Source organism: Grammomys surdaster, unplaced genomic scaffold (genome assembly GCF_004785775.1).
Source record: "Grammomys surdaster isolate TR1022 unplaced genomic scaffold, NIH_TR_1.0 166, whole genome shotgun sequence".
NCBI lineage: Eukaryota > Metazoa > Chordata > Mammalia > Rodentia > Muridae > Grammomys > Grammomys surdaster.
The window spans coordinates 14,504,817-14,519,250 of record NW_021604614.1 but is presented as its reverse complement, the minus strand read 5'-3'; the positions used below and the strand labels follow the sequence as shown (position 1 = coordinate 14,519,250).

Here is a 14,434-nt window from a genome sequence, read left to right as displayed (position 1 = left end):
AAGGTGAGGAAGGCATCCAAAGGAAGATACTAGGCTTTTTGTTACACAATAGTCAGCGGAAGCTCGAACACTTAGAGCGGCTCACACACAGCCGTACCCTGTTGACACAACAGGTGGCAGTAACTTTACTACGCTGACCTTAACAAAACTCTGTGTACAGAGACCTGTGTGTCCCCGCTCACATCCACATCGCCCTCCCAGTGACAACCACCTTTTCCTACGTGCAGAGACAGGGGCTTTCCCCAATCTTTCCCTCTGCCTCCCCCACGTCCCAGGTGCATCCTTACCCCACTGGGTCCCTGGGGGGAACAGCAAGCCAGGCGGATGGAGCTGTTGACCGATGCCAGCTGCTCCCGCAGGCTTTCCACCTCCCGCTGGGCAGCCTCTGCTCTCTGAGGAAGGGAAGAGGGGAGCGGATGAGAGAGAGAGAGAGAGAGAGAGAGAGAGAGAGAGAGAGAGAGAGAGAGAACACACAAGGACCCTCTACATCCTGGATCTCCAAGGGTCTAGGTTCCCATGGTCCTGAATGCAGTCAGGCCGGGCCCTGGAAAGCCCCATCACTGAGCCTCAGGGTGGGTACAAAGGAAGAGCTGCCTCACCTTCCCTGGTGAGATGGTATTACTGAACAGAGGCTACCATGGATGACTCTAGGTGATACTGGGTTACCTGGGACCCTAAAAGTGAGAACATTCCTTCTGCCAAGGAGGGAAGGGCCAGAAGGAGCTGTCTGCACCTGTCCAGTCCTCTGGACCTAGACTGTACACTAGAGACGGGATCTGCAGAGGTGGTCCCAGTTCACCGGCTGTCACAGCCTCTGGGTGAGCCCCTTGGCTTTCTAAGGCCTAGGTCTCCCTTTTTACAAAGTAGAGGGTATTAAAAACATCAGATGATGGGCTGGAGAGATGGCTCAGCGGTTTAAAGCCCTGATCGCTCTTCCAGAGGTCCTGAGTTCAATTCCCAGCAACCACATGGTGGCTCACAATCATCTGTCATGAGATCCGATGCCCTCTTCTGGTGTGTCTGAAGACAGTGACAGTGCACTCATATAAATAAACAAATGAACCAAAACAGACATCAGAGGAGGCCCTAGTGTTTAAAGGGAGAGCAGGGCACATTGCTAAACGGAACACAGGGTAGAGCTGAAATCTATTCATGTTATTTATTTGGATATTTATTCCAGGGTCTTCTATGGTCGGGCTAGCTTTGAATGCGCTAGGTAGCTGAGGATAACCTTGAAATCCTGGTCCTTCTATCTCTATCAGAGGTCTATGCTATGCCATTACACCTGGCTATGATCTTTTTTTTTTTTTCCTCAAGCCCATGTCATTGGCAAAGAGCTGAACACTTGGACACACAGTACTGGTGGCCTCCTCATTGGACAGCCAGACTGGACCCTGCAAAGATAGGATCGGTTTGGCCCTGTGTGCATGTCTTGAAGGCATAGAACCCTTTGCCCAGTAATCCCACTTTTGGGGAACTGGACCCACGCATCAGCTTCTGCACGAGTGAGACGGTGTCTGCCTGAGGTTAATCATGAAGGTGTTGGGAGTGGGCATTGACTATATAAACAGTCATGTAGGGTGGCCTGACTAGAGCAGGCTCAGCAATCTATAGCCCACTAACTGTTCTTATAAATAAAGCTTTATCGGCACGCAGGCGTGCACACTCATGGACACAGTGCCACAGTTGCAAAATTGCCTCTTTAGCACACAACATGTGATTCTCCCAGAGCTGAAATATTTATCCGCTGCTGCTTGAAGCAGAAGCTGCTGTCCTGGATTAGGTGAAAGTGTGCCGGTGGGTACAGGACAGACATCCAGCAGAGGCAGGTAGAGCCCGTGAGGCTCACGTGGGTCTGCTGGTTGGTTTGTAAATGGGTGGACATCTCCGGACGGAGAGCCCAGAAACCAGCCAGACAGGTTGCTGGGGCAAGGGCACTGTCTTGGATCTGCCCTGACTCATCTTTTCTGAATTTGGAACTATGTGAGTTAATTACCTATTTAAAAGTATAAGATAGGGCTGGGCAATAGTGGTGCTTTTAGTTCCAGAGGGAGGCAGAACCAGGCAGAGCTCTATGAGTTCAAGGCTAGCCTGGTCTACATATCAAGTGCCAGGCCAGCCAGGGCTAGAGTGAGGTCCTCTCTCAAAAAAATCAAAGCCACTAAAAATGCTATTCAACTGATATAAATGAGTGTCTGCAGTGACAATTTTGGCATTTTGGTTTCTTTGAAAAATACAGAAGCATTGTAAGAACATGTTTTCATTTTTAACCCCAGGTGCGGGATACGGCGGTGCTTCAGACTGTCCACAGCAGCCGACTGTGATTTGCCTCGTGCTCTGGCAGGGGTGTGATTTCGCCAGCTGCAGATCGTTTCTGTGTGATTGTGTGACGCTTGGAATTCTGGGAACTTTCCAGCGGCTATATAAATGCGAGGGCCCTGAGACGTAGGGTGGGTTGTTGGCTGCTTGCTGTCAGTCATGGTTTGTTAAGTCATTGTGTGCAATGAAGAAACAACAAGAAGAAATTAGATACCCTGATGTTGAAGTCCAAATGTATCCCTAGGAACTCTACACCCCTAAGTCAGCAGGAAGTAGTCTAACAATAACATGGGCTCCTCTCTGGCCTCTTTTCTCTATCTAGTGTGTCTAGTGTGACACGCTGGGAAAAAGGGTGGAGAAGGGCTTAAGAAAGAACCCACAAAGTAGCAAATGCTGGCAGAGGGGTCATTTAATGACCATTAAAATAACATGGCCGGAGGCATGGCTCAGTCAGTAGTATTTGCTCAGCATGAAGGAAGCCCCGGGTTCCAATCAGCAACACAGTTTATAGAAAGTAAAAACTGGATGTGGTGGCACACACCTGTAATCCCCGCACTTGGGAGGTGGAGACAGGAGGATCAGGAGTTCGAGGTCAGCCTCAGCTACACTGCGAGTTCAAGACCAGCCTGAGATACAGCAGATCCCGCCTCAAAACAAACAGAACATTCCAACCAGCTGCAGGGGCAGAAGCCAAGAAAGTCACTATCATCACTGCTCTGACCCTGCCTCTCCTGGTTGGTCACTGCTCCTATGGGGCCCAGAGCAGAGGCTCAAGAAGTCTCCTAGCCTGCACTGTGCCCACAGAGAGTGGCTCCAGGGCCTTTGATCTGAGGGACTCTGCCACAGGGCCTCCTGCAGTGACCCAAGCAAAATGACAATGTGCCTTACCAAAGGACTGGCCTGCTGATGTTGGGGATCTCTCTGTACCCACAGGTGGATAGTTAAGATACTCGGTAACAAGGGTGTTGTAGGTCATTCCTGTGCTGTTTCTCAGCTATGGCACTTCAGGGGAGCTTGGCAAGGTCAGAGAGCTTGGGTCCAAATACCCCCAACCCAACCCTGGGCTGGGTGTCCCACTGCCCCCTCAACCCCACTCCTACCCCCCCTCACCCCCAACAGGAGACTCCTGCTTACTGCTCACCTGATTGGCCTTCTCCAGGTTCGTCATGATCAAGCCGACCTCATCGGCCCTGAGACACAGAGGAAAGAGGCCCTGAGACAGGCTGACAGCTTCCATATGTACCTCTACCCACAGTGCAGGGCCGTGGAAGCTGCCCTCCACACTCCCCAGAGAAAAAACACACTGGGCAGGAAAAAAAATCCTGACTGCTGGGACCTGGGGACTGGGCCTCAAAACTACCGCCAACCCTCTTTTTTTTGAGACAGGGATTCTCAGTATAGCCCTGGCTACCACGGAACTCTCTCTCTGTAGACCAGGCTGGCCTTGAATGAGGAGATCCACCTGCCTCTGCCTTCCGAGTGCTGGGGTTAAAGGTGTTAATCCCAGTCAGGTGGTTTGTGCCTACTATGTGCACAAAGCTCTTCTTAAAGACAGCCCAGGGCCCCAATCTCTGGGAACCTACAAATGGGACTCCCTCACCGAGTGCCCTTCCTTCTAAGAATCAACTCCTACAATGTTCCTGCTGTGACTCCCTGAGGGGGTCACTTGTAACTGTACCATTTCCTCCAGACTGTGACACTAGGGACTTAGGACAGGTCTGCCTAGCTTGCTGGGACCCTGGGACCTGGAGGACACTACTGGTCACATCCTTACTTTGTGCATCCTCGAGGCCTTTGCTGGCACAAACTGTCTACTGCCCGAGGTGTACTTCCTAGCTGACGCTGCCTGCCTGGGCCACCGCTGCCTTCTCTCCCTGCCTCTAGCTCTTGCCTTAGAGAAACCAATTTCATGCTCGGCACAGTGCCCACATACGGTGAGTGCCCAGCAGTGTCTGTGAGTGGATTCAGTATAGCCTTTCACTGCCTGTGTCTGCTTTAAGGACAGGGTGAAGAGGTCATGTCCCCTCAACCCCACGAGGGTCATAGCACAGCACCAGATAAACAGTAGGCACTCAATAACTGTTTATGAAGTGAGTGATGTCTTAAACCAGAAGTGATTGTACTCTGAGTCATTTAGAGGCTGTCCCTTGGCCTCCGCTGGCTGTACTGGGGAGCTGAGGAATGTCTAGGGCACCTGGTAGAACCAGAGGTCAGGGGTCAGGGGTCAGGGGTCAAGGGTCAGGGTCGAGGCTATACAGTGGCCTCACTCAGGTGGATCCAAGAGTGTTGTGACTCTGGTGTGTGAGTAGAATGGGACGATGGGTCAGGGGCATGCCTGGGGCTGAGGAACGGAGTGGCTCAGGGAGTCAGAAGGAGGAGGCCTGTATGGGGCAGACTGAGGGAGGAGGCGTCCCCAGCTCACTCACTTGGAGGCAGCTTCCTCATCGTATTTCCTCCTCAGCTCCAGCAGCTCCGTCTGTGTGGCCTTTAGCGCTGGGAGGGGAGAAGGCTGGGTGAGGAGGGGCGGCTGGGTGGTCCCGCGGGTCCCCTCCCCCAAGCTGGGAGGCAGGGGACTCTTAGAACTCTCAGGAGTGCAGAGGGCAGAGGCTGTGGCCCTTCAACCCACCCCGAGGCCAGCCATGCTGACAAAGCCAGGAGTTCCCGGTCTGTGACCTGTTGCTAAGATTTCTTGAAAAAATCCCAGTTTAGAACATACTAGGTAGCTCAGGCTAGCCTTAATTCTCCTGCCTCAGCTTCCTGCCAGTTACACTGAGAAGTTTGGAAGGGAGGCTTCTCAGGCAGTAGCCACCTTCCTGACAATCTGGCTCTACCAGACATGGGCGGCATGGCTTAGTGTAGGCCGCCGTCAAGGATTCACCCCATTCGGTTCCACCCCGGCTTCTGACCCTGTTTCTTGCTTCCCTCTGTTTCTTGCTTCCCAGATCTATGTCCCCAAGTTCATTCTTTCACTGGCCACCCCCCACTCCCCACCCCCACGCTGTTCCCAGCCACTTGAGGGCTGCCGCCTGAGCCAGGGCCATACCTGAATGTAGCACCTTGATTTTCTCCTCTGCCTCCCCCAGCCTGGCTGCCAAGGTGACGTGGACTTCTTGGAGGCCCCTGTAGAGACACGGGGGTGCTCAGGTTGCTTGCTGGGACCCACCTGGTCCCGCCATAGTGGGTGTCACAGAGCCTGGCACGCCACCCCCAAAGCTTCCCTGGTTTTATTCCCATTCCAAGGGTCATTCACTGCCTGTGGAGGGAGCTTGGACCCTCAGGGGCCCTTGTGGGACTGGAGTAAGGTTACACAGAGCCAGCAGCCGACAGGAAATGAACCCTTGACCTCAGATATCACTTCCGCCTCATGGTTCCCTCCCCTCTGGCTACACTCACCTCCTGGCTGCTCCAGGCTAGCTCCTATCTCATGGCCTTTGCCTGGCCTCTTGTACCCTTCCTATGAGTCTCACTGACTGAGGCCTTTACCCACCCCTACCCCATGCCTGCCCGTGGCGCACTAGAAAGACTACCCCATCGGATCTCCCCTCTCTTGCTGGTCTTTCCTTCACCATTATATCGATGTGACTTGTCTTTATTTCCGTCCCTTTTGCCAGCCCGACTAGGTGCTAGCTTAGGTTCTGGCAGAACTCTCTCTGGGTAAGACTGATGTCTACTGTCCACTCATGTTGCGTCAAGGGGAAGGCCCTTGATGAGGCTGGTGGGCCTGGTGTAACCCTCTGACCATTTTAAGACCAAGGTAAGGAAAGCAGTGGAGCCATGCCTGGGTTGTGTTACTGCCACAACTGACAAGAGCTCCGTGACCCTGTGACCCCAGAGAGCTGTCTTTTTATATAACTAAACCAACAAAAATGTCTGCTGTATCTTTCTTTTGGATACGGCTGATGAATGTACCCATTCCCCAGACAGGGCAACTGAGGCTTGAAGAGTCAGGTGAGAGTTGTAGGGCCGGCCTCAGAGTCCTTCTCCCTTTCCCATCTCCCTCCTGCCCGTGACTGCCCTAGGCAGGCTTCCTGGGCAGCCTGCCCTGCCACCCTCCTCACTTCTGTCTCTCGGCCTCATCCTTCTGCAGCAAGGCGTCTGTCACGAGGGTGTCCTCGGGACCTGGCAGGTGGTTACCGTTGGCTGGCGTGTGCCCGGTGGGACACGTCCCCTCGTTCTGCTCTGCGGAAGACAGGAGGATCACACTCATCACCCAGACAGCTGCAGGCAAAGGCAGGCCTGGACCCCTGGGATCAGCTCCTCAGTTTATCATGGGGGTGGGGGTCGGGGCGCAGGGACCGACTGGCTTGCAGGCTGGCCCGCTCACAAAGTGTGTTGATTGGTTTTTATGTCACCTTGACACAGGCTAGAGTCATCTGAGAGGAGGAAGCCTCAACTGAGAAAATGCTTCTATAATCTAGGGCTGTGGGTAAGCCTGTGGGGCATCTTCCTAATTAGTGATTGATGGGGAGGGTTCCAGTCCCGCCCACTGTGGGCGGGGCTATCCCTGGGCTGTGGTCCTGGGTTCTATAAGCAAGCAGGCTGAGCGAGCCAGTCAGCAGCACCCCTCCATGGCCTCTGCATCAGCTCCTGCCTCCAGGTTCCTGCCCTGCTTGAGTTCCTGTCCTGACTTCCTTCCACGATGAACAGTGATGTGGAAGTGTAAGCCCTTTCCTCCCCAACTTGTTTTGTGGGGTTTCATCATAGCAGTCCCGACTGGGACACAAAGCCAAGCTCTCAAAGTTCCAGCCGTAACCAGCCGCCCTTTTAAAGCCATCCACGCCCACCCTCATTGTCATCCTCGCTGTCTTTATTATTTTTTAAATTATGCTGAAATATACGTCAGATTTACCACCTAAACCATTTCTAACTTACACCACAACAGTATCTGTGCACTGTGTGTGTCAGGTCCAGAGGAGTTTCCCCAAATTCTGGGGTGGGGGGTGTTAGACAAAAGCCAGCATTTCTCAGGAAATTGTGGAGCTGGTCCCCCTTTACCAAAAGGAGCCATTTCCCTGATCACAGGCTGAAGGGACAAATGACTGCCTGTAATTCATGTTGTTAGCACAGTGGGGCTCATGCTGGCCTCCAGGCTCCCGCAAGGGCACAGGTACCTGTTACACGTTTCACAGTCCCTACGGTGTCCCCAGCTCTTCTCGTCCCCAGCTCACAGGCTTCCCTGCTCCCAGCCACTCATGTTCTTTATAACCCTGCCATTTTGGCTACACTCCCTCTTTTGCCCACACACACACTCTCTCTCTCTCTCCCTCTCAGCGCCCACCCCCTCCCTTTCTCGGTCTCCCTTGCTCTGCGCCTGTTTCTCACTGGCCCTGTCCAGTCCGCTGGCCATGTTCAGTCTATTACTTTCTCTCTCTGGTCTGGACTCTTCTCGCTGCCCCTGGTCACTCTCTCCCTTGTACCTACAATAAAGACCTTTCCCTCAACCATACCATGGAGCGGTCATGTTGTCAGTTTATACAGCTTTTATTTAAACTTTTTTTTTTTTTTTTTTGAGACAGGGTTTATGTAGCTCAGGCTGGCCCTCAGCTCAAGGTCCTTCAGTCTCAGTCTTCTGAGTACTGGAACATCCAGTCACAGTGGTTAGCACTGCTCTGGCTGGATGTGGTGTATACAAGGCGACAGGGCCTGACATTGCAGCGTCTGTGACCCTGCTACTGAACCCAGTGTCACCAGAGGCAGCAAAGCCCAGATCTTGCTCCACCCCTAACCCCAAAGGCAGCTCAGGTTTGTCTGAAGCTCTGACATCTACATTTGTCCTCAACCTCCCGCGGTGGTGTCATCAGTACCTCTGGCACTGGGTGGCTCTCGACACCTCTTCCACGAGATGTGCACGTCTTGCAGGCGCTGCCCACTGGGGTCGAGGCTGGGACGCTGCAGTCTGTCGGCTAGAGTCCGCGCCACCTCAAATGACGGGACAGGGTCTGCAAGGAGTAGGAGAGAGAAAGGGGTAGAAAGATGTTGGGGAGGCTCCATGGGGCTCAGACACCCTTCCACAGCAAGCTGGGAGGACCGTCTGGGGAAGCCACTCGGAGTCACTCTGATGGCTGCAGAAAGCAGACAACATTTTCTTTCTTTTTAAACTTATTTTATTTTATTATTATTATTATTTTTTTTTTTTTTTTTGGTTTTTCGAGACAGGGTTTCTCTGTGTAGCCCTGGCTATCCTGGAACTCACTCTGTAGACCAGGCTGGCCTCGAAGTCAGAAATCCGCCTGCCTCTGCCTCCCAAGTGCTGGGATTAAAGGCGTGTGCCACCACCGCCCAGCTTAAACTTATTTTAAAGATTAATTTTTTTAAAACTGTGTGTGTGTGTGTGTGTACACAGGTGTCTTCAGAGGCCAAAGGTGTCAGAGGCCCTGGAGTTGGGGTTACAGGTGGCTGTGAGCCATCTTCCGAGGGTGCTGGAAAGCTAACTGGGGTCCTCTGCAAGAGCAGTACATGCCGAGCTGCCTGTGGCGGTCTGAATGGGAGTGACTCACATAGGCTCAGGTGGTGGAACGCTTACTTCCCAGTTGGTGGAAATGTCTGGGAAGAATTAGGGGGTGTGGCCTTGCTGAGGAGGTGTGTCAACAGGGGTGGGCTTTGAGGTTGCTTTTTTTTTTTTTTTTTTTTTTTGGTTTTTCGAGACAGGGTTTCTCTTATAGCCCGGGCTGTCCTGGAACTCACTCTGTAGACCAGGCTGGCCTCGAACTCAGAAATCTGCCTGCCTCTGCCTCCCAAGTGCTGGGATTAAAGGCGTGTGCCACCACTGCCCGGCGGCTTTGAGGTTTCTAAAGCCCATGCTAGGCTCAATCGTCCTTTGTCTGTCTGTCTGTTTGTCTGTCTGTCCGTCCATCCATCTGTCTGTCCATTCATCTGTCCATCCATCCATCCATCCATCCATCCATCCATCCATCCACCTATCTATCGTTTTTGAGACAGGTCCTCTCTATGTAGTACTGGAACTTACTATGTAGTCCAGGCTGGCCTTGAACTCAAGAGATGCTCTTGCCTCCCTAAAGGTGTGCACCACCATGCCCAGATGCCAGGCCCAGTCTTAGTCTCTGTCTGCTGTACATGGATTAAGATATAAAGCTATCAGCTATTTCTCCAGCACCATGCCTGCCTATTGCCATGTCCCCCTCCATGACAATAAGGGACTGACCCCTCCCCTTGTCCCAGCCCCACAGTGTCTTAATCGGCATGTAACTGACATCAACTATAATGGCAGATACACAAAGAGGCCCCACATAGTGACCACATGCCCAGGGACACAGAGGCAGTGGACCTGCTGTGGGGGCCAAGCTGAGCGAGGGTACCCCCACCTGGTGGGACTTGGTTCCCATCTGTCCAGCCCCCTGCGGTCTTCAAACTGATCATGTGGTCTCCTGATACCCTCACTCCTTGTATCCAGTAAAGCCTTCCCCCTGGCTGGATGCACCGTGGGCTGTGTAACACGTCCCAGTTAAGTAGAAGAAAACCCACACAGCTAGGATGTAAGCTCTGGCCAGCCTCACCGTCTTACACACCACACTCAAGAAGCCCAGGGGAAAGACACCTCACAAGTGATGGATCCCAGCATAGGAATGGCCTCCACAGTCCCCTGTGGCTGGTTGAGAACCAATCCATTGTCCCATAGAAAAACACTGAGGCTCAGAGAGTCGGGTGGTGTGACACTAGGTCTCTGATGGGATCACACAAACGTGGGTGGTCCTAGCGTGTGCAAACAATGTCTCGGGAGGTGCACGCGGTGCTAACAGAGGTGTCCTGGACCACAGGTCCTGAGGCCCCAGTTGCTTCTCATTCCCTGGAGCCACTTTCCTATGGACTCACCCTCTTCCGGATTCCCGTGCTGCTTTGACAAGCAGATGTTCCTCTCTGTGCCTTACCATAGATGGCAGCACCCGGGGTGGGGGCGGGGCGTGTGACGAGGCACATAGAAAATGGTCAACATAGCCCCCCGCACCCCCCCAACCTCAGAACATACAGAAGCCCTAACTACTCCTTCTTCATGATACCCCGGTCTTGACCTCAGAGGCTATGCACAGGAGTGCCAGCGAAAACATGCTCCCTGCCCTTCCCAGTTGCTCAAATGCCACCTCCTCCAGGGAGGCCTCCACACTGAGTTCATCTTCTAACACAAGAACAGACCCTGCCCAGTACGGTCAGCCTCATCTGTCTCTAAATCCATCCATCTCCTTATCCCTGAGTGGATGGATGTCTGAAACGGATGCTGGGGTCACACCCTTCCTTGCCTCTCCCTTCTTACTGAACCTGGCTGACGAATCACAAAGCCCAACCTAATACACTATTGCTTGGCAGAAAGACTCGGGCTGTGCCTGCATGGGGCGCCTTCGGGTCTGGCTGGAGCAAGGCGGCCCCTTGGTTTGTTCTTCCGTCTCCCGTTAGCTTAGGTGGCGGGGAAGCTGGACGTCGTCTCTGGTACTGAGGTGAGCAGGTGGGCAGGACTTGGCAAAGGCTCTCCTCTGTCTGCACCCCCCACCCCCAACGCCTGTCATTAGGCCGGGCCTGCTCAGCGGGGTGTACCATTATGCCTCCCCGGGCTGGTGTAATTATACATTGACATAATTAACCCAGCAAGTGCATTAGGCAGGCCGGCTAAAAATTCATCTCTAATTATTTGTTGTGTGCGTGCTAACAGGCCCATCTGCACAGCCTTTGTACAACACGAACAAATTAATTTACAAGTCTAGATTTTTTAATAAGTTCAAGGAATTGCTTTCTAGTGTGGCCTGTTTTTTTTTTTCTTTTTTGAGGAAGGAAGAAAAAAAAGAAAGGCACCGGGTGTTTGCAGGGGTCAAGGAAGTTAGATAAACATGGGGGTGGGGGGTGAGGGTGGGTGAGCATGGGGAGGGGAGGAGGCTACAGGAGCCAGGAACTTTCCAGCTTGGGGCTCAGGGGCCCTGAAGGCCAGGTCAAAAGTATCACACCAGGGCAGGAAAGGGTTCCTGTCACCTGCTGTTCACAGAGGCCAAGGACAGCTCTCTGCCCTCCTTGAGGAGTTCCTGGCTGGCTTGTGTGTCTGCCCCGGGTCTCCCTGACAGGAGAGGTGGTAGGAATGTGGGCGGTCCTTACTGCTCAGGAGACATTAATGGGGAGAGATTAAAAACAAGATACTAAGCTGGGCCTGGCAGTGAGGCCTGTCAGCTCAGCTACACTGGAAGCTGGGGCATGAGGATTATAAGTTCAAGGCCCGCCTGGGCCACTTCATAAATGAAAAGCGGGGTGGGGAGAAGGGGGGGTATGGCTAAGTCGGTATAGCACTTGCCTCCTGTGCACAGAGTCCGGGGCTTCAACCCTGGCTTCCCATAAACTGGGAGTGATGACGCATGTTCAAGGCCAGCCTGGGCTACATAGGACCTTGGCTAAGAAAGAAAGGCTGGAGATGTGGCTCAGTGGCAGAGTCCTTGCGTAGCAGGCATGAGGCTCTGAGTTTGAGCCTCAGCACGACCTACATAAATGAGCAAGAGACAGGGAGGGGGAGGTGTGTGACTCAGGTTGGAACAGCCCCCGCTTTCCTGTGTGGCTTTGCAGTTGCTGCTCAGAGTCTGGAGGGCAGGACTTGGAGAGGTGAATAAGGCCAGGCGCTGGCCGCTGTGGCCACCCCAAGAGCCTAGTGCTCACTGGAGCTCGGGATCGCCGGGGCCAGCCAGCCTATTGTGACGTCTGTGAAGTCTGGGGCAGAGGGTGACCCCACATGCTGCCATCACTTCCTGGGAGAAATGGGTGTCCAGCCTCCTTGCTCTGAGGTAACCACACTCTGGGACTCTTGAGAGACCACACAGAAGGCTCCCCAGGAGACACGCTGGCTCATTCCATTTGCCACTTGCTCTCCAACCCACTACACAGGTGGGGATGGTGGGACCCCCCAGAAGCTGCTAGCTACTTTCTCCACCCACTGTGGATCTTGTAGTCCCCAATGGGAGGGGGAGAGTCGCTGGGGGGGGGGTGCTCCCAAGCCAGTCTTTAATGAAGCCCTCCCAGCCTATGACTGACGGGAGGCAAGTAATGGTGTGTCTCTGTTGCACAGATGGAGAAACTGAGGCACAGGTGATGGAACTTCCCCAGGGTGAATCAATGGGGCAGGGACATCCCTCCCCAACTCCCATCCCCAACCCTGCACCCAAGGTAGATTTTTTTGAGGCAGAGTCTCTCTGCATTGCTTGAGCTGTCCTGGAACTTACTATGTCAACCAGGCTGACCTCGAACTCAAGAGATCTGCCTGTCTCTGTCTCCAAGTGCTGAGACTAAAGGTGTGTGCTGTTCCAACAGGCTATGAGGAGAGTCATTAAAATTCCTCACACCTTCATTCCAGAGTGTTCAAGGCTACCCCGGAGGGGCCAGGATAGGAGGCTCAAGGTCCAATCCTGACTATGACATTGGCTAGGAAAGTAGCGTAGGGTGCCTTAGGCCTCAGTGACGTCTGACTTCCACAACTGTGGGGCGCAAGCCGCAGTCACAAGTTCATGGCCGTTGACCCCACACTAAGTGCCAGGCACGGCTCCTCCTCACTCCACGCACTGCCAGGGTCCCCTGGGTGCTGAGGAAGGTTTGGGCTGTGGGAGGAGTGAAAGAGAGGAGAACCCTGGCCTCCTGCAGCTGCCGCTCAGACGGGACAGGGGGACAAGAGACAGGTGAAGCCACGTCAGAGAGGGTGCATGTCAGACAGAATGGGCTCATGTATAGGCTAGGGTAAGGAAGACCTGTCTAGGGGTGACAGTGAGCAGAGCCAGCCTGGTGACGAAGGAGAGTGTTCTAGTCAACAGGACGTACCTGGAGAAACAGCCCAGGGCGGGTTGAGGAACGGAGGCTACTAATGTCCCCATTCCCACCCAACTGCCTCCTGCCTGCACAGGACTCCCATCCACGAGACTTGCTGTCCCAGGAACAAGGTCTCACTGGGTCCTCACGAACACGGGGCCCAGTTACCGACAAGGGTGCAGGGCTCAGAGAGGCCACTGGCACCCAGGTGAAGCCCCTCTATTCTCTGCCTGGGACACCAGGAGAGGGATACAGAGTGAAGAGATTGTTTGCCTCTCCTAGTGGCTCCTAGAGTTAGGGCCCATTGGGAGTGGTGTGTGTGTGTGGGGGGGGGACAGCGGCCCTGGGGACACAGGAGCTTTGTGATCTAAGAGATTTCTCAAAAGCAAAAGCGGGGAACGCCCAAACCCAAAGAGTAGGGACGAGCAAGCTTGTGGACAAACTGGACCCCTAAAGAGGGGGAGCACAGGTGAGGGAAGGGACAGGTGACAGTGGGGGTAGGGTGGCTCAGGGCCATGGCTTGCTCTTTGATGCATGAGTGACAAATAACAGGGTTGGGGCATCCTTGTAAATAGCAGGGAAGGTCTAGCCTGTGCACCTGGTCACCTGGCACTAGAAGGTCTAGCCTGTGCACCTGGTCACCTGGCACTAGAAGGTCTAGCCTGTGCACCTGGTCACCTGGCACTAGCTGACGCTCATCATGGGACGCTAGAGAGACGGGGGGGGGGGGACGTGTGACCCCCTCCCTCCGCGTCCACCCGAAGTGGCGCACTGAGGATTTTTTGGGACGCCGTAGCCAGAAGGCTGGCCACACGGCGGCTTAGGAACATATATGCAGAAGAATGCACACGCTCCTCCAAGCTCGAGCCCAGGCAGCAGCCTGCTCCCATCTGGGCTTGGGCGGTGGCCGTGTGGGTGGCACAGAGACTAACTTCCACCCAGAGTCCTAACTTTTCCATAGCAGATGGGCACACGTCCCTTCCTCTATGACAGCCATGAGCCTACTGGCTCCTTCTCCCCACAATGGCCTGTACTGCCTGGCTCAGAGGCCTCAGAGACGGCTGCAGTGGGGATCTTCCTCCCCGGCCCTGGGTATTGATGGGGACAATGGCAGGCAGCCGTGGTTAGCTGAGCAGTGACTACAGGCCATGCGCTTGAGACTCTGTCTCATTCGAGGTGGCGGGGGATGAGCTCATCTGTCCAGAAGAGACAGCAGCCCAGAGAGGGAGATTCAGTTTCCCAGGCACAAAACGTGTGTCATAATGCAAACACGGCTCTGTGTGGGACGCGTGTGGAACCTCCCAGGGTGGAAGGAAGAGGTCTGTCTTGCTCAGCC

At 54.0% G+C, this 14,434-nt stretch overlaps 1 protein-coding gene across 1 annotated transcript in view; it reads right to left on the bottom strand.

The window, feature by feature from the left end:
- Cux2 (cut like homeobox 2) overlaps positions 1 to 14,434 on the bottom strand; it is a 68,519-nt gene that overhangs the window by 22,144 nt on the left and 31,941 nt on the right. The window contains exons 5-10 of the mRNA XM_028765963.1: positions 8,124 to 8,258; positions 6,378 to 6,498; positions 5,363 to 5,439; positions 4,746 to 4,812; positions 3,461 to 3,509; positions 288 to 392 (exon numbers count right to left, since the gene is read on the bottom strand). Coding sequence (XP_028621796.1) covers positions 288 to 392; positions 3,461 to 3,509; positions 4,746 to 4,812; positions 5,363 to 5,439; positions 6,378 to 6,498; positions 8,124 to 8,258 — 554 coding nt within the window. The remainder of the gene's footprint in view (positions 1 to 287; positions 393 to 3,460; positions 3,510 to 4,745; positions 4,813 to 5,362; positions 5,440 to 6,377; positions 6,499 to 8,123; positions 8,259 to 14,434) is intronic.